The sequence below is a fragment of the Pseudophryne corroboree genome, chromosome 2 (genome assembly GCF_028390025.1).
Source record: "Pseudophryne corroboree isolate aPseCor3 chromosome 2, aPseCor3.hap2, whole genome shotgun sequence".
Lineage (NCBI taxonomy): Eukaryota > Metazoa > Chordata > Amphibia > Anura > Myobatrachidae > Pseudophryne > Pseudophryne corroboree.
The window spans coordinates 36,912,189-36,932,691 of record NC_086445.1 but is presented as its reverse complement, the minus strand read 5'-3'; the positions used below and the strand labels follow the sequence as shown (position 1 = coordinate 36,932,691).

Genomic DNA, 20,503 nt, shown 5'->3' with positions numbered 1-20,503 from the left:
GTAAAGACCCGGGGTGCCGTGGACAATCCAAACGGCAGCGTCTGAAACTGATAGTGACAGTTCTGTACCACAAACCTGAGGTACCCTTGGTGAGAAGGGCAAATTGGGACATGGAGGTAAGCATCCTTGATGTCCAGAGACACCATATAGTCCCCTTCTTCCAGGTTCGCTATCACTGCTCTGAGTGACTCCATCTTGAATTTGAACCTTTGTATGTAAGTGTTCAAGGATTTCAGATTTAAAATAGGTCTCACCGAGCCGTCCGGCTTCGGTACCACAAACAGCGTGGAATAATACCCCTTTCCCTGTTGTAGGAGGGGTACCTTGATTATCACCTGCTGGGAATACAGCTTGTGAATGGCTTCCAATACCGCCTCCCTGTCGGAGGGAGACGTTGGTAAAGCAGACTTCAGGAACCGGCGAGGGGGAGACGTCTCAAATTCCAATTTGTACCCCTGAGATACTACCTGCAGGATCCAGGGGTCCACTTGCGAGTGAGCCCACTGCGCGCTGAAATTCTTGAGACGACCCCCCACCGTACCTGAGTCCGCTTGTAAGGCCCCAGCGTCATGCTGAGGACTTGGCAGAAGCGGGGGAGGGCTTCTGTTCCTGGGAAGAGGCTGCCTGCTGCAGTCTTTTTCCCCTTCCTCTGCCCCGGGGCAGATATGAGTGGCCTTTTGCCCGCTTGCCCTTATGGGGACGAAAGGACTGAGCCTGAAAAGACGGTGTCTTTTTCTGCTGAGAGGTGACCTGGGGTAAAAAGGTGGATTTCCCAGCCGTTGCCGTGGCCACCAGGTCCGATAGACCGACCCCAAATAACTCCTCCCCTTTATACGGCAATACTTCCATATGCCGTTTGGAATCCGCATCACCTGACCACTGTCGCGTCCATAACCCTCTTCTGGCAGAAATGGACAGCGCACTTACTCTTGATGCCAGAGTGCAAATATCCCTCTGTGCATCTCGCATATATAGAAATGCATCCTTTAAATGCTCTATAGTCAATAATATACTGTCCCTGTCCAGGGTATCAATATTTTCAGTCAGGGAATCCGACCAAGCCACCCCAGCACTGCACATCCAGGCTGAGGCGATTGCTGGTCGCAGTATAACACCAGTATATGTGTATATACTTTTTAGGATATTTTCCAGCTTCCTATCAGCTGGCTCCTTGAGGGCGGCCGTATCCGGAGACGGTAACGCCACTTGTTTTGATAAGCGTGTGAGCGCCTTATCTACCCTAGGGGGTGTTTCCCAACGCGCCCTAACCTCTGGCGGGAAAGGGTATAATGCCAATAATTTTTTAGAAATTAGCAGTTTTTTATCGGGGGAAACCCACGCTTCATCACACACCTCATTTAATTCATCTGATTCAGGAAAAACTACGGGTAGTTTTTTCACACCCCACATAATACCCTTTTTTGTGGTACTTGTAGTATCAGAAATGTTCAAAACCTCCTTCATTGCCGTGATCATGTAACGTGTGGCCCTACTGGAAAACACGTTTGTTTCCTCACCGTCGACACTGGAGTCAGTGTCCGTGTCTGGGTCTGTGTCGACCATCTGAGGTAACGGGCGCTTTAGAGTACCTGACGGTGTTTGAGACGCCTGGACAGGTACTAACTGATTTGCCGGCTGTCTCATGTCGTCAACAGTCTTTTGTAAAGTGCTGACGCTATCACGTAATTCCTTCCATAAGACCATCCAGTCAGGTGTCGACTCCCTAGGGGGTGACATCACTATTAGACAATTGCTCCGCCTCCATACCATTTTCCTCCTCATACATGTCGACACAACGTACTGACACACAGCACACACACAGGGAATGCTCTGATAGAGGACAGGACCCCACTAGCCCTTTTTTGGAGACAGAGGGAGAGTTTGCCAGCACACACCAGAGCGCTATATATATATATACAGGGATAACCTTATATAAGTGTTTTTCCCTTATATAGCTGCTGTATTGATTAATCTGCCAAATTAGTGCCCCCCCCTCTCTTGTTTTACCCTGTTTCTGTAGTGCAGGACTGCAGGGGAGAGTCAGGGAGACGTCCTTCCAGCGGAGCTGTGAGGGAAAATGGCGCTTGTGTGCTGAGGAGATAGGCTCCGCCCCCTTCTCGGCGGCCTTTCTCCCGCTTTTTTAAGGAAAAACTGGCAGGGGTTAAATGCATCCATATAGCCCAGGAGCTATATGTGATGTATTTTTTTCCATCTAAGGTGTTCTTATTGCGTCTCAGGGCGCCCCCCCCCCAGCGCCCTGCACCCTCAGTGACCGGACTGTGAAGTGTGCTGAGAGCAATGGCGCACAGCTGCGGTGCTGTGCGCTACCTTATTGAAGACAGGACGTCTTCTGCCGCCGATTTTCCGGACCTCTTCTGTCTTCTGGCTCTGTAAGGGGGCCGGCGGCGTGGCTCTGGGACCCATCCATGGCTGGGCCTGTGATCGTCCCCCTGGAGCTAATGTCCAGTAGCCTAAGAAGCCCAATCCACTCTGCACGCAGGTGAGTTCGCTTCTTCTCCCCTTAGTCCCTCGTTGCAGTGAGCCTGTTGCCAGCAGGACTCACTGAAAATAAAAAACCTAATTTAAACTTTTACTCTAAGCAGCTCAGGAGAGCCCCTAGTGTGCACCCTTCTCGTTCGGGCACAAAAATCTAACTGAGGCTTGGAGGAGGGTCATAGGGGGAGGAGCCAGTGCACACCAGGTAGTCCTAAAGCTTTTACTTTTGTGCCCAGTCTCCTGCGGAGCCGCTATTCCCCATGGTCCTTACGGAGTCCCCAGCATCCACTAGGACGTCAGAGAAATATATATATATACATACACAGATACACACCCACAGGTATATTGTATAAGTAACAGAGACTCTGATATTGGCCACAGGCTTAAAAGCCTGATTATTTTGCTGCCTAAACGCAGCTTAGTTATTGGGGCCTCCCTGCGGGTTTCCTCCCCCCCTCTCTCTCCTGCAGAAGAGTATTATTTGCAGGTGCAGCCTTTATTCTGGCTGCCGACTTCCCCCACTTTCTTCTTTTACTGCTCCCCCCTTTGTTCAGCAGACGGGGAGTGCGAGTCTTACCGCGGCCGTGAAGGACTGCACGCCGGAGATTGGTGAGCGGGCGCCAGAGCGGCCCGCGGCAGCAGCTGAGGTCATCTCGGCCGCTCACCCCACCAGAGCCGTAGGGCGGAGGACGGATTGCGCGGACGCCGGAGAGACGGGGAGCGGCGAGCGTTCCGGCGGTAGTGGCGGGAACTGCTCGCTAGTTTACTGCAAGCGCCCCGCGGCGCCGGGTGCTGTGAAAGGATCCGGCCTAGTGGCAGGCAGCAGGGGAACATTTACAGTATCTAAACACATACAGTCCCCCCATAATGGGCGGCAGCGTGAGCTGACCGCCCGCAATAGACCGAAATAGTAAGTAAGTGAGCGGCGGCAGTGAGAGCTGACTACCGCTTAGTACCTGCACTACCTGCGGAGGCCATGACGGGACTTTTCTGTAAGCACCGTCCTGCGTCCTTGTGCAGCCCGTGGCTGCAATCAGCTGCGCTGATCTTGATCAATGGCGGGGCCCTTTGTATGAGCGCCGGCAGACCATCTGCTGCTAATGCAGCACCAATGATCCCTAACCCGAACTTCTGTGATAAGTTGGGAAGGGATCAGGTAGAAAACCAAAAATAATCTTGCTTGAAGAATCGCAGGACATTCAGTCCTCAGTACCTTCCGCTAGAGGCACAGAAAAATACTGAAGGCTCTATGGGATTATGGAGGGGATGGCCAGTTACTAATTTAAATATTTAAATATGTGCCATTTCCGGCTACGCCCAGTCCATAACCCAAGAGTACTCCAGTGACCCCTAGTGGATGAAAAAGAAAGTTACCTCAGCTTCCTTTCCCTTACACCTGTGTACCCTCATGTCAGGGACAGATGAGTCATCAGTGATATGCACATTTTATTACAATAAACATATATTGAATACCGTACTGCCAATCTGGCTGTAATTTTGCATTATCATAGTCGACACCGAAGTCAAACTCTGTGTCGATATCAGTGTCTATTATCTTGGATAGTGAACATTGAGAGACTCTGACGGACTCTGCGACATAGGGACAGACCTGGGTAGATATCCTGTCTGTTTCCTAACCTTCTTTGTGCAACTTTATCTCAGCACTAATTTACACATATCCACACAAGTGTCGGCGTTGTCGACGGCGACACCTTCTTACACACATTATCTCCATCTCCTCCTTATGGGAGCCTTCTACATCAGACATGTCGACACACGCGTACCGACACACCATACACACAGGGGAAGCTCTTTTTGAAGACAGCTCCCCCACAAGGCCCTTTGGAGAGACAGAGAGAGAGTTTGCCAGCACACACCCCAGCGCTATATGACCCAGGAAAAAACACAGTAACTCAGTGTTTACCCAGTAGCTGCTGTATTATATGATTTGCACCTAAATTTATGTGGCCCCCCCTCTTTTTTTCACCCCTCAATCGTGATTCTGCAGGGGAGAGTCTGGGGAGCTTCCTTCCAGCGGAGCTGTAAAGAGAAAATTGCGCTGGTGAGTGCTGATGAAGAAGCCCCGCCCCCTTCATGGCGGCTTTCTGTCCCGCGATTTTGTGTGAATAATGGCGGGGGCTCATGCAGACATACAGTGCCTACCTGTATGTCTGCTTACTTTTGCCAAAAGGTACCTTATTGCTGCCCAGGGCGCCCCTCCCTGCGCCCTGCACCCTACAGTGACCGGAGTGTGTGGTGTGCTGTGGGAGCAATGGCGCACAGCTGCAGTGCTGTGCGCTACCTTATATGAAGACAGAAGTCTTCTGCCGCCGATTTCACTCCACGCCGTGCTTCTTGCTTCTGGCTCTGCGAGGGGGACGGCGGCGTGGCTCTGGGATCGGACCGCCAATGGTTAGTACCTGTGTTCGATCCCTCTGGAGCTAATGGTGTCCAGTAGCCTAAGGAGCACAACCTATCCCGCAGTTGGTAAGGTTTGCTCCTCTCCCCTCAGTCCCACGTAGCAGAGAGTCTGTTGCCAGCAGAAGCTCTCTGAAAATAAAAAACCTAATCAAAATACTTTTCTCTCAGCAAGCTCTGTAGAGCTCACTAAGGTGCACCTTTCTCGTTCGGGCACAGATTCTTAACTGAGGTCTGGAGGAGGGGCATAGAGGGAGGAGCCAGTGCACACCAGTAGACCTAATTCTTTTCTAGAGTGCCCTATCTCCTGTGGAGCCCGTCTATTCCCCATGGTCCTTACGGAGTCCCCAGCATCCACTTAGGACGTTAGAGAAAATTGGTTAGATAATAGGGAGCAGCGCGTTGTGCTTAGTGGATCTCTTTCAAATTGGACTGAAGTGTTAAGTGGTGTGCCACAAGGCTCGGTATTAGGACCGCTATTGTTCAACATTTTCATTAACAACTTAACAGAAGGTCTAGAGAGCATGGTGTAAATTTTTGCAGATGATGCCAAAGGCTATAAATACAGGAGGATGCGGAGTCTCTTCAGAACGACTTCGTTAATTTAGAAGCATTGGCAGCCAAATGGAGAATGCGTTTCAACACAGAGAAGTGTAAGGTAATGCACTGTGGTAGCAGGAACAAAAATAACACCTACATACTGAATGGGGAAAAATTAGGGGATACTGTACTGGAAAAAGACTTAGGTGTTCTCATAGATAGCAATCTAGGAAGCAGTACTCAAAGGAGGATTGCAGCAAAGAAGGCTAATAATATATTGGCATGCATAAAGTGGGGAATTGATACAAGGGACGAGGGTGTTATACTCCCGTTATATAAATCACTGGTGAGGCCACACCTTGAAAACTGTGTACAATTCTGTGCACCCTACTACAAAAAGGATATCCTGGAACTAGAAAAGGTTCAGAGGCGGGCGAACAAACTAATAATGGGCATGGAGACGCTGGAATACGAGGAAAGGCTTGAAAGACTAGGCATGTTTTCATTGGAAAAGAGGAGACTAAGAGGGGACATGATAAACATCTACAAATATATAAGGGTACAATACACAGAGTTTGCACGGGACCTGTTCTTGGTTAGATCAACACAGAGGACGTGTGGGCACTCGCTCAGCTTAGAGGAGAGGAGATTCCACACAATACGGCGTAAAGGCTTTTTCACGGTAAGGACAGTACGTGTATGGAATTCCCTGCCTAAAGGAGTTGTAATGTCGGACTCTGTCAACACCTTTAAGAATAGGTTAGATAAGTTCCTAATGGATAAGGATATTCAGGGTTATGGTGCATAGTCTCGCACTATTGTTACTCTAAAAAAAGGGATAGAATGCAACGGCTGACTTTTTTATATAAAATAATCCTGCATAGGAGACCACAAATAGGTTGAACTCGATAGAGAATTGTCTTTTTTCAAACTTAGAAACTATGTAACTACTATGTAACACTGAACTCCCTGTTTGGGCACTGCAAAAACTTACTAATTCACTTCCAACTATATGAACGATTCCTGTTTTTCACAAATATTTTAATGTTAAATTAAATTGTTACAGTTATACATTCATTTGAAAGTCCTGTGGTTGTGGAAATAAATGGTGTAGAAATAATAAGAATTTACTTACCGATAATTCTATTTCTCGTAGTCCGTAGTGGATGCTGGGGACTCCGTAAGGACCATGGGGAATAGCGGCTCCGCAGGAGACTGGGCACATCTAAAGAAAGCTTTAGGACTATCTGGTGTGCACTGGCTCCTCCCCCTATGACCCTCCTCCAAGCCTCAGTTAGGATACTGTGCCCGGACGAGCGTACACAATAAGGAAGGATTTTGAATCCCGGGTAAGACTCATACCAGCCACACCAATCACACTGTACAACTTGTGAGCTGAACCCAGTTAACAGCATGATAACAGAGGAGCCTCTAGAAAAGATGGCTCACTACAGCAATAACCCGAATTTTTTGGTAACAATAACTATGTACCAGTATTGCAGACAATCCGCACTTGGGATGGGCGCCCAGCATCCACTACGGACTACGAGAAATAGAATTATCGGTAAGTAAATTCTTATTTTCTCTAACGTCGTAAGTGGATGCTGGGGACTCCGTAAGGACCATGGGGATTATACCAAAGCTCCCAAACGGGCGGGAGAGTGCGGATGACTCTGCAGCACCAAATGAGAGAACTCCAGGTCCTCCTCAGCCAGGGTATCAATTTTGTAGAATTTACAAACGTATTTGCTCCTGACCAAGTAGCTGCTCGGCAAAGTTGTAAAACCGAGACCCCTCGGGCAGCCGCCCAAGATGAGCCCACCTTCCTTGTGGAGTGGGCATTTACAGATTTTTGGCTGTGGCAGGCCTGCCACAGAATGTGCAAGCTGAATTGTACTACAAATCCAACGAGCAATAGTCTGCTTAGAAGCAGGAGCACCCAGCTTGTTGGGTGCATACAGGATAAACAGCGAGTCAGATTTCCTGACTCCAGCCGTCCTGGAAACATATATTTTCAGGGCCCTGACAACGTCTAGCAACTTGGAGTCCTCCAAGTCCCTAGTAGCAGCAGGCACCACAATAGGTTGGTTCAGGTGAACGCTGAAACCACCTTAGGGAGAAACTGAGGACGAGTCCTCAATTCCGCCCTATCCGAATGGAAAATCAGATAAGGGCTTTTACAGGATAAAGCCGCCAATTCTGACACGCGCCTGGCCCAGGCCAGGGCCAACAGCATGACCACTTTCCATGTGAGATATTTTAACTCCACAGATTTAAGTGGGTCAAACCAATGTGACTTTTGGAACCCAAAACTACATTGAGATCCCAAAGTGCCACTGGAGGCACAAAAGGAGGCTGTATATGCAGTACCCCTTTTACAAACGTCTGAACTGCAGGGACTGAAGCTAGTTCTTTTTGGAAGAAAATTGACAGAGCCGAAATTTGAACCTTAATGGACCCCAATTTCAGGCCCATAGACACTCCTGTTTGCAGGAAATGTAGGAATCGACCCAGTTGAATTTCCTCCCGTCGGGCTTTACTGGCCTCGCACCACGCAACATATTTTCGCCAAATGCGGTGATAATGTTTTGCGGTTACATCCTTCCTGGCTTTGATCAGGATAGGGATGACTTCATCCGGAATGCCTTTTTTTCCTTCAGGATCCGGCGTTCAACCGCCATGCCGTCAAACGCAGCCGCGGTAAGTCTTGGAACAGACAGGGTCCTTGCTGGAGCAGGTCCCTTCTTAGAGGTAGAGGCCACGGATCCTCTGTGAGCATCTCTTGAAGTTCTGGTTACCAAGTCCTTCTTGGCCAATCCGGAGCCACGAATATAGTGCTTACTCCTCTCCATCTTATCAATCTCAGTACCTTGGGTATGAGAGGCAGAGGAGGGAACACATACACTGACTGGTACACCCACGGTGTTACCAGAGCGTCTACAGCTATTGCCTGAGGGTCCCTTGACCTGGCGCAATACCTGTCGAGTTTTTCCCAACGGTTTATAATCATGTGGAAGACTTCTGGGTGAAGTCCCCACTCTCCCGGGTGGGGGTCGTGCTGAGGAAATCTGCTTCCCAGTTGTCCACTCCCGGAATCTGCTGACAGTGCTATCACCTGATTTTCCGCCCAGCGAAGAATCCTTGCAGCTTCTGCCATTGCCCTCCTGCTTCTTGTGCCACCCTGTCTGTTTACGTGGGTGACTGCCGTGATGTTGTCCGACTGGATCAACACCGGCTGACCTTGAAGCAGAGGTCTTGCTAAGCTTAGAGCATTGTAAATGGCCCTTAGCTTCAGGATATTTATGTGAAGTGATGTCTCCAGGCTTGACCATAAGCCCTGGATATTCCTTCCCTGTGTGACTGCTCCCCAGCCTCGCAGGCTGGCATCCGTGGTCACCAGGACCCAGTCCTGAATGCCGAATCTGCGGCCCTCTAGAAGATGAGCACTCTGCAACCACCACAGGAGGGATACCCTTGTCCTTGATGACAGGGTTATCCGCTGATGCATCTGAAGATGCGACCCGGACCATTTGTCCAGCAGGTCCCACTGGAAAGTTCTTGCGTGGAATCTGCCGAATGGGATTGCTTCGTAGGAAGCCACCATTTTTACCCAGAACCCTTGTGCATTGATGCACTGAGCCTTGGCTCGGTTTTAGGAGGTTCCTGACTAGCTCGGATAACTCCCTGGCTTTCTCCTCCGGGAGAAACACCTTTTTCTGGACTGTGTCCAGGATCATCCCTAGGAACAGAAGACAAGTCGTCGGAACCAGCTGCGATTTTGGAATATTGAGAATCCAATCGTGCTGTCGCAACACTACCTGAGATAGTGCTACACCGACCTCCAACTGTTCCCTGGATCTTACTCTTATCAGGGAATCGTCCAAGTAAGGGATAACTAAAATTCCCTTCCTTCGAAGGAATATCATAATTTCGGCCATTACCTTGGTAAAGACCCGGGGTGCCGTGGACCATCCATACGGCAGCGTCTGAACTGATAGTGACAGTTCTGTACCATAAACCTGAGGTACCCTTGGTGAGAAGGGTAAATTTTGACATGAAGGTAAGCATCCTTGATGTCCCGAGACATCATGTAGTCCCCTTCTTCCAGGTTCGCAATCACTGCTCTGAGTGACTCAATCTTGAATTTGAACCTCTGTATGTAAGTGTTCAAAGATTTTAGATTTAGAATCGGTCTCACCGAGCCGTCTGGCTTCGGTACCACAACAGTGTGGAATAATACCCCGTTCCCTGTTGCAGGAGGGGTACCTTGATTATCACCTGCTGGGAATACAGCTTGTGAATGGCTTCCAAAACTGTCTCCGTGTCAGAAGGAGACATCGGTAAAGCCGACTTTAGGAAACGGCGAGGGGGAGACGTCTCGAATTCTAATTTGTACCCCTGAGATATCACCTGAAGGATCCAGGGGTCTACTTGCGAGTGAGCCCACTGCGCGCTGAAATTCATTGAGACGGGCCCCCCACCGTGCCTGATTCTGCTTGTAAAGCCCCAGCGTCATACTGAGGGCTTGGCAGAGGCGGGAGAGGATTTCTGTTCCTGGGAACTGGCTGATTTCTGCAGCCTTTTTTCTCTCCCTCTGTCACGGGGCAGAAATGAGGAACCTTTTGCCCCTTGTCCACGAAAAGACTGCGCCTGATAATACGGCGTCTTCTCATGTTGAGAGGCGACCTGGGGTACAAACGTGGATTTCCCAGCTGTTGCCGTGGCCACCAGGTCTGAAAGACCGACCCCAAATAACTCCTCCCCTTAATAAGGCAATACTTCCAAATGCCGTTTGGAATACGCATCACCTGACCACTGACGTGTCCATAACCCTCTACTGGTAGAAATGGACAACGCACTTAGACTTGATGCCAGTCTGCAAATATTCCGCTGTGCATCACGCATATATAGAAATGCATCTTTTAAATGCTCTATAGGCAAAAATATACTGTCCCTATCTAGGGTATCAATATTTTCAGTCAGGGAATCCGACCACGCCAACCCAGCACTGCACATCCAGGCTGAGGCTATTGCTGGTCGCAGTATAACACCAGTATGTGTGTAAATACATTTTAGGATACCCTCCTGCTTTCTATCAGCAGGATCCTTAAGGGCGGCCATCTCAGGAGAGGGTAGAGCCCTTACAAGCGTGTGAGCGCTTTATCCCCCCTAGGGGGTGTTTCCCAACGCACCCTAACCTCTGGCGGGAAAGGATATAATGCCAATAACATTTTAGAAATTATCAGTTGTTATCGGGGGAAACCCACGCATCATCACACACCTCATTTAATTTCTCAGATTCAGGAAAACTACAGGTAGTTTTTCCTCACAGAACATAATACCCCTTTTTGGTGGTACTCGTATTATCGGAAATGTGTAAAACATTTTTCATTGCCTCAATCATGTAACGTGTGGCCCTACTGGAAGTCACATTTGTCTCTTCACCGTCGACACTGGAGTCAGTATCCGTGTCGGCGTCTATATCTGCCATCTGAGGTAACGGGCGCTTTAGAGCCCCTGACGGCCTATGAGACTTCTGGACAGGCACAAGCTGAGTAGCCGGCTGTCTCATGTCAACCACTGTCTTTTATAAGGAGCTGACACTGTCACGTAATTCCTTCCAACAGTTCATCCACTCAGGTGTCGACCCCCTAGGGGGTGACATCACTATTACAGGCAATCTGCTCCGTCTCCACATCATTTTTCTCCTCATACATGTCGACACAAACGTACCGACATACAGCACACACACAGGGAATGCTCTGATAGAGGACAGGACCCCACGAGCCCTTTGGGGAGACAGAGGGAGAGTTTGCCAGCACACACCAGAGCGCTATATATATATATACAGGGATAACCTTATATAAGTGTTTTTCCCCTTATAGCTGCTGTATCTTTAATGCTGCGCTTAATTAGTGCCCCCCCTCTCTTTTTTAACCCTTTCTGTAGTGTTGTGACTGCAGGGGAGAGACAGGGAGCTTCCCTCCAACGGAGCTGTGAGGGAAAATGGCGCCAGTGTGCTGAGGAGATAGGCTCCGCCCCCTTATCGGCGGCCTTATCTCCCGTTTTTCTATGTATTCTGGCAGGGGTTAAATGCATCCATATAGCTCAGGAGCTATATGTGATGCATTTTTTGCCATCCAAGGTGTTTTTTATTGCGTCTCAGGGCGCCCCCCCCCCAGCGCCCTGCACCCTCAGTGACCGGAGTGTGAAGTGTGCTGAGAGCAATGGCGCACAGCTGCAGTGCTGTGCGCTACCTTGTTGAAGACAGGACGTCTTCTGCCTTCTGGCTCTGTAAGGGGGCCGGCGGCGCGGCTCTGGGACCCATCCAAGCTGGGCCTGTGATCGTCCCTCTGGAGCTAATGTCCAGTAGCCTAAGAAGCCCAATCCACTCTGCACGCAGGTGAGTTCGCTTCTTCTCCCCTTAGTCCCTCGATGCAGTGAGCCTGTTGCCAGCAGGTCTCACTGAAAATAACAAACCTAAACTAAAACTTTCACTAAGAAGCTCAGGAGAGCCCCTAGTGTGCACCCTTCTCGTTCGGGCACAGAGATCTAACTGAGGCTTGGAGGAGGGTCATAGGGGGAGGAGCCAGTGCACACCAGATAGTCCTAAAGCTTTCTTTAGATGTGCCCAGTCTCCTGCGGAGCCGCTATTCCCCATGGTCCTTACGGAGTCCCCAGCATCCACTTAGGACGTTAGAGAAAAAAGAAGCATTTTCATAACAGTCAAATAGTTGAATACTGAATAAATCTGAAACCAGGCATTTTTTATCATATAACTTGTAATTTCCTTATGTACTATACCAAGTAGCTTTTACTAATCTCACTCCATGGTATCTTTTCTAAGGCTATTACATACTTCACTCTCCCAGCAACTCATCCCATTGTGCACATCAGTAATCCACTCCCCTCTTATTAACACTCATAAGCTTTTTCTTACCTATATACACTAACTATAACATCTACAACCTGTCATCAAAAAAACTTTCACACACATCCTACAATTATACTTGTCACTCTCTCCTTCTACTTTGAATAGCTGGTGACATATCACCAAATCCAGGCTCCAGCCACATTCAGCTGACTCACAACAGACTATAAACACAGCAAACTCATAATCACCTGTATCCCATCACCCTCCAAGTCACTAAAATGTGCCTTAGGGAATACATGCTCAGTTTGCAACAAATTAACATCCATCCATGACTTCATTTCAAAAAATAAATCTCAACCTGCTGGCTATAAGATAAACATGGCTCACACAATCAGAAATGGCCTACACTACAGCACTGTCACATGGTGGTCTCCACTGGAGGTTGGGTTGTAACATTACTGTCCCAAGATTTCACACACAAAGTTCTACAACAGGTTCAATCACTAACACTTACACTTGAAGAAGTACATTCAGGATTTTCACCCCTTTCTCTATGGGTGTTACTGCTATCTACCTGTGCAACCCAAACAATTTCTGAAACATTTTTCTGCCTGCTTAACCTCCGTCATCTCCATCATCATTATCTGTGACATCAATATCCCTAGTGACAGTCCACAATCTCCTCATGGTTTCTAACTACTTTCTCTATTCTCTCTTTGCCGTTACCAATGGACTGACTCCTCTACTCACCAGGAGGGCCACTGCCTTCATCATGTATTCAGACTATGCTCAGTTTCTGAATTTACTAACACTCAATTCCCTCAACAGATCACTGCCTGCATGCTCTCAATTACTTCAAACTTAATGCCACTGAAGTCTACCAAGCCTCCTCAAACCCACAGAAATATTAATGCTCAATGATTTCTACATTCATTTCTCCTGAGACTGCTGTATCACACCTGAACCAAACTCTAAAAATAGCCCTCTATGATGTGGCTCCAGTAACTCATCACACTCCACATAGACTTAGATGTCAACTGTGGTACTCTAAATTAACAAGACATCTACGTAAATATCGTACTCCAAGTTACTGCCTAACACATAAGACTATTTAGCATTCTTATAATGCTCTGGACACTTCCAAACAAATATATTTCCAATCTCTCATCTCTGCTCAAGACTTTTTAATACATTTAAAAAACACCCTCACCAAATCAACCAGCTATCATCAGTGCACAAGATCACATTTCCTGCTCAATTCCCTACATGAAGCCTCTGGCAAATTCTCTTCAGGCATGGTTTAGCCTTGTACATGATTGGGTCTTTAAAAAAACATCAGAGTTTGGTTGGCTTCCCACATGGCCACTGAACGCGGACTTCAATACATCCCGGCCAATGATGCTGAACTTACAACAGTCAAGTCTCTATGTTGTTTCCTGTGTTTTAATTGAATAAGGTTTTTAGTGTTTTTGTTGATCATTAGAGAGAGATTTATTATCCATCTTGACTCAAAGTCTGGTAGTTTGCTGAATGGTTGAATCGGGCTTTGAAGAACTTTGATTCTCTCATTGATTTCTTTTGAGAATCTCTCTTTATGAATAAGGTCCATGTGAGAGACAAAACATGTAATGAGGATGGAAGCCATTGATTATTTTCTCACACAAATCATTGGAAAAAGGGTCTTTTTTATGCTCATCCTTGAGGTATTATCTTTTCTGCAATGGCTGATCATTCATCTAGATGCTGACATGTTACCCCCGGTGTGAATTTTCAGATGTCGACCAAGATTTGAGCGATCAGCAAAGCCACGGCCACAGTGAGAACACACAAATGGCCTCTCCCCAGTGTGGGTGCGCTGATGTGAGACAAGATGGGCTCCTTGAACAAAATTCTTGCCACATCTAGTGCAATTAAATGGCTTCTCTCCAGTGTGAATTCTTTTATGACACAGGAGACGTGACCTCAGATGAAAAGATTTTCCACAATAAGAACAATTAAATAATCGGTCCACTGCGTGAGACTTATGGTGGGTGGTGAGAGCCAATTTGGAGCCCAAACACACCCCGCAAACTGAGCATCTATACAGATTACTGGCGCTATGCGTTTGCTGATGGGTGACGAGGGCTGAATGATTAGGGAAACATTGCTGACACTCCGAGCACTGATGTGTTGTCTCAGGATAGTGTGAGGAGGCGTGCGGACCTGTTGGGGACAAAAGTACTAAGATAAACCCTCTATACATCGGTGGATGGGTCGCGTCATCATGAGCAATAAACTATGCATAGTTATACAAATGTATCATTCAGGTTTTATATAATATAGAATTGTTCCTTAAATGGTAGCCCTGTCATGCCTACCTAACATTGGAGTTTGGAATAGTCTAGCTTAGTGTGTATTAAAAACATAAGAAGTGTTGAGCTGGCATTGTCTATTTACTCCATCACCATGGAAGCAGCATCTTTGTTATTACATTACTAGAATGTTACTGAATCTGTCTGCTTCCCTCAATGGTATTTAGGGAAAAACACTAAGAAGGTGCATAGGCATATGTACCAGAGGCTCTGCACTCCCCATAACAAACAACGGGGCTTTAGTTCATATATTGATCAATACATTTAAGATATACTGCAGACCACATCAAGGAACCCTATTTTTCTACAAGTCCTACTTGCTCACTCAGAATTAAAAACATGGCAATTAAACTTTAAATATGCGAATGAGAAGCAGTTAGCTTCCCGATGAATTGGATCCAAGCAGTCGATATACCGATGTTGGGATCCCGAGGGAGGACACAAAGCCGGACGCGATTGTTCGGAGAGTAAGACATGCTGCCGTCCTGCTGTGGGGTCCGGGGGGGGGGGTTAGGCAGCAGAAGGGGGTTAGGGTGCAGCCACGGGAAGGTTAGGGTGAGGCACATAGAAGGGGAGGTAATGGTTAGGCACTCAGCAGGGAAGGTTAGGTTTAGGCAGCGGGGAAGAGGGTTAGGGTTAGGCACCCATCGGGGAGCGTTAGGGTAGGGAAAAGGTGAGGGTTAGGGGGCTTAATGGAGGGCTGTCGTGATTCTGATGGACGGGATTCCGCTGTCTGTATACTGGCCACTGTTATCCCATCGGTAACTCATACTGAACCCATGCTAACTGCTATACAGCCCACCTGCCCACTGGCTTTTAAAGGTCAGACATATCTGCCATAAAACATAAAGCAAAACAGTTGACACAAGAGAGATGAAATATGCCAACACTGGGGTGAATTAAAAAATGCGCCTTTTTGGAAGATAGCATATGTGTCAAACGGCTTACAGCAAACTGAAATTTTGTATAGATTGCAACAGTTTTAGACAGCAAAACAGAGATGCTGTTTGGTTTGTTCAACTTGAATAGGCTTCATATGGCTAGTTAGATCTTAGATGTTGTATCAGGTTCAGCAAATGCTGCTGTGTGACAACCACCACCCATTCTTGCAGATTTCTTACAGTTATGCTGATCTGGCCTGGAGTTACGGACAGAACAGCTGTAAAATCAGATGGGACATGTTGAGGGAAAAGAGAATGTGGGGGCACGGATTAGTCATAGTAATACCCCGACATGCAAATAAATACAAGATTTAATTTTATGTGATGGGATTAAATAGTATAGTATGAAGGTGAGGAGAAGTGATGTTTAAAGTGTCACTCCCTGTGTTGGTAGGGAACAGAGCCTTTTCCGCTCAGCAAGTGGACTTGATTCTTCTAGCTGCACTAAGATGGTTTAATTTGGGCCTCATCCTGTACTTCTGTGCATATTTTGCACCTTCTAATTGCACTTTTGGAAAAGCACATTTCTAGGGAATGATAAACCACTGTAATCCGGACTGATATTAGAAATTGCAGCCCAGTAAAAACTGAAACAGACAGGATTCTTTCTTCTAATGGCCCAGTAGATACAGAGATGTAGCGTGGAACCCTGGCTAATGGAGAAAGGTATAATAACTGTATATATCAACCTTCCACAATGATGAAGGGTGCCACATATTGCCCCAGACACCCACACATATCCACATGACCCACCACCGAAATATTTCCCTAGACACCCACATATGACCGTCTGACCCACCCACGATCACCAGACCTACCCACATACTCACCCAGAGACACGCACATGATCGCCAGACCCAAGCACATATCACCAGACTATTGGTTAAGGCTGACAGATGGAGACACCACCCCCCACGGTCACCGATTATACTGCTGGGATGATGTAATGGTGATCCCACATTACGAGAGGGTCCCCTTGTGGAGAGGGACCCTGGGAGCAGGTCACCTGTATTCCTTCTTGCTTTGGCTCTAACAGTAGCAATTATTCAGGCATGGAACTGCCTCAAATTCACAGAAACAGTTCACAATCAGAATCATCTGTTACAGGCAGCCCATCTAAGTACAAGCTCCATTTGAATATACCCCCTACCCAATCGCGGTCCTAAATGTAATCAATAAAAACACATAGAAATAACACATGTAAGAGAGACAGTTCAGAGGCCCTTCAAATTCATAACTAATTTCAGTTACACCAAGAATTCGTAATAGGTGGGACTTTCAAGTAATTTTTCTATTGTATCAACAACGCACATTTTTAGATGGATCCATAGCGGGACACAGACCATTGCACAATTTCAAGACCTGCATATGGTGGGAAAAGAAGTCTGTTTTCAATTCCTGTGCAAGTCTTGTTATACATGTGATGAGCAGTTTATTCACCAAGATCGGTGTGAACCTTTTTATGTCGCCAAAGATTTGAGCTATCTGAAAAACTGCGGCCGCACTGGGTACACACATACGGCCTCTCCCCGGTGTGAGTGCGCTGATGTGTGACTAAGCTGGATCTCTGGACAAAGCATTTGCCGCATTCCGAGCACTTAAACGGTTTCTCACCGGAGTGTAGCCGCTGATGCATGACAAGAGCAGATCTGATGGTAAAACATCTCCCACACTCCAGGCATGGAAATGGCCTCTCTCCAGTGTGAATGCGCTGATGCTTCACAAGGTCAGCTTTTTGGGAAAAACATTTAGTGCACTCTGCGCATTTAAACGGCTTCTCGCCAGAGTGAATCTTTTGGTGCTTAGTAAGGGCAGATCTGATAGTAAAACATCTCCTGCACACAGGGCAAGGAAATGGTTTTTCCCCGGTGTGAGTGCGCTGATGCTTCACAAGGTCACCTTTCTGGGTAAAACATTTAGTGCATTCTGCGCATTTAAACGGCTTCTCACCAGAGTGAATCTTTTGGTGCTTAGTAAGGGCAGACCTCCTGGCAAAGCATCTCCCGCACTCCAGGCATGAATATGGCCTCTCACCAGTGTGAGTCCTCTTATGGTACAGCAGACGTGACCTCTGGTGAAAGGATTTCCCACAGTAAGAGCAGTGAAACAGTCTGTCCTCAGTGTGACATCGTAGGTGGACAGTAAGAGCCAATTTGGAGCTGAAATGCATTCTGCAGACCGAGCATCTATACAGATTACTGGCGCTATGCGTTTGCTGATGGACAACGAGGGCTGAATGATTAGGGAAACATTGCTGACACTCCGAGCACTGATGCGTCTTCTCAGGATAGTGTGAGGAGGCGTGCGGACCTGTTGGGGACAAAAGTACTAAGATAAACCCTTTGTACATCAGCGGATGGGTCGCATCATCATGTGTGATAAATTATACATACATATACATATGTACAACACAGACATTGGGTTTTTAAAAAAATATCATGATGAAAAGGTTATTAATATAAATCCTGTAATTTCCACATAACACTGGAGACTAGTTTGGAATGTATTAAACAGAAAAGGGGTGTATTAAAGACATTGATGTTTTATTCACTCCAGCAGGATGGTTGCAGCCATATTTGTTTTGCAATGTTGTCTCCTTCCTTCATTAAGGGGAAAACATCAAGAAGAAGGGGTCAAGACAGTATTAGGAAAGTACTTTACATATTTTTTTTATATAACCTGTCCAGGGAACACCTCTGATACGACACCCAGCTCTTTATGAGAATACCATCTGTCTGGGGATTGGTTTGCACCAAGCAGTGGTGAGTGGAAACTGTTTCTATTCCTGCCCTATTTTAAGGATTACCAGCCCAAGCACTGTCATAGCATTTGTGCTATAACTCAACGTGATGGCAGCAATGTGACAGTGCTGGATTATGGTAGGCCTTGTGCAGATCTGGCCCTAGGCAAACATAACCTAGGCATTCCAAACCTAGGGACGGCAGAGTTTAGGAGCACCAGGATGGTGACTCTGGCATGTAGCAGTGGAGAACAGACGGGGGGATCGAGAGAGGACGAGAAATTGTGGGCAGAGACAAAAACTCTGCAGGGCGGAGCTCTAGATCACCCCATCAAGAAGGGCCACTGTCCTGAGTACCTGCAGGGAAATGTACCTGTGCAAGGTCAGGAAGATCCTGGGGGGTAAGTGGATGCCATGTTGGGTCTGGTGGGTACTTCCCTGGGTGCTGGGCGGTGCACTTCTGGGTGCTGGGTTTGTGCTCTCCTTGGTGTGTGGGTGGGGCTCTCGTAGGTACTGGATTTGTTTGGGGAGGTGCCCACCTGGGTGCTGGGTCTGTGCATCTGTGGTTTAGGTGCCCCCCCCCCCCCCCTGCTAGATCTGTGTGTGGGGGATGCTCCTCTTGGTGCTGGGTCTATATGGGGAGGTGCTTCCCTTGGTGCTGGGCCTGTGGAGGGGCAGTGATTCCCTGGGTGCTGGGTCTATTGGGAGCAGTACTTCCTTGGGTGCTAGGTCTGTGGGGAGGTGGGGGGTGCTTCCCTTGGAGCTGGGCCTGTGGAGGGGCAGTGATTCCCTGGGTACTGGGACTATTGAAGCAGTGCTTCCTTGGGTGCTGGGACTGTGGGGGACCATACTACCCTGGGTTATGGGTCTGTGGTGGTGGTGGTGGTGGTGATGCTCCTCTAGTATGGGAACCACTGGGTACTGTAGGATCTGATGAAAACGCCACATTAAAGCGTTGAAACATTGATCAGAATATTGGGAGCATGTTGTCTCTTTTACAAGTCGTCCAGAGTGCGTATATATTAGAGATGAGCGGGTTCGGTTTCTTTGAATCCGAACCCGCACGAACTTCACTTTTTTTTCCACGGGTCCGAGCGACTCGGATCTTCCCGCCTTGCTCGGTTAACCCGAGCGCGCCCGAACGTCATCATGACGCTGTCGGATTCTCGCGAGGCTCGGATTCTATCGCGAGACTCGGATTCTATATAAGGAGCCGCGCGTCGCCGCCATTTTCACTCGTGCATTGAGATTGATAGGGAGAGGACGTGTCTGGCGTCCTCTCCATTAGAATAGAGATAGATAGATTAGATAGAGAGAGATTGTGCAGAGTCGCAGACAGAGTTAGTTTACCACAGTCAGTGACCAGTGCAGTTGCTAGTTAACTTTTATTTAATATAATATATCCGTTCACTTCTCTCTGCTATATCCGTTCTCTGCCTGAAAAAAAAAACGATACACAGCACAGTCAGTCACACAGTGTGACTCAGTCTGTGTGCACTCAGCTCAGCCCAGTGTGCTGCACAGTCATCAATGTATAAATTAAAAGCTTATAATTAATTGTGGGGGAGACTGGGGAGCACTGCAGGTTGTTAGCAGGAGCCAGGAGTACAATTATATTAATTAACAGTGCACACTTTTGCTGCAGGAGTGGTGACCAGTGCCTGACCACCAGTATAGTATTGTTGTATACTACTAATATCTCTTTAAATATCAACCAGTCTATATTAGCAGCAGACACAGTACAGTGCGGTAGTTCACGGCTGTGGCTACCTCTGTGTCGGCACACGGCAGGCAGTCCGTCCGACCAGAATTGTATTATTTATTATTATATACCTACCACCTAACCGTGGTTTTTTTTTCATTCTTTATACCGTCATAGTGTCATCCTAATTGTTACGAGTATACTACTATCTCTTTATCAACCAGTGTACAGTGCGGTAGTTCACGGCTGTGGCTACCTCTGTGTCGGCACACGGCAGGCAGTCCGTCCGACCAGAATTGTATTATTTATTATTATATACCTACCACCTAACCGTGGTTTTTTTTTCATTCTTTATACCGTCATAGTGTCATCCTAATTGTTACGAGTATACTACTATCTCTTTATCAACCAGTGTACAGTGCGGTAGTTCACGGCTGTGGC

At 47.5% G+C, this 20,503-nt stretch overlaps 2 protein-coding genes across 12 annotated transcripts in view; both read right to left on the bottom strand.

Annotated features, from left to right (window-relative positions):
* Positions 1-20,503, bottom strand: part of LOC134995897 (zinc finger protein 768-like) — a 923,052-nt gene that overhangs the window by 356,327 nt on the left and 546,222 nt on the right. The window lies entirely within an intron of this gene.
* Positions 14,541-17,936, bottom strand: LOC134996015 (gastrula zinc finger protein XlCGF71.1-like). The gene has a single exon (XM_063951157.1). The coding sequence runs from the start codon at positions 17,788-17,790 to the stop codon at positions 17,053-17,055; it is 738 nt and encodes a 245-aa protein (XP_063807227.1). The 5' UTR covers positions 17,791-17,936; the 3' UTR covers positions 14,541-17,052.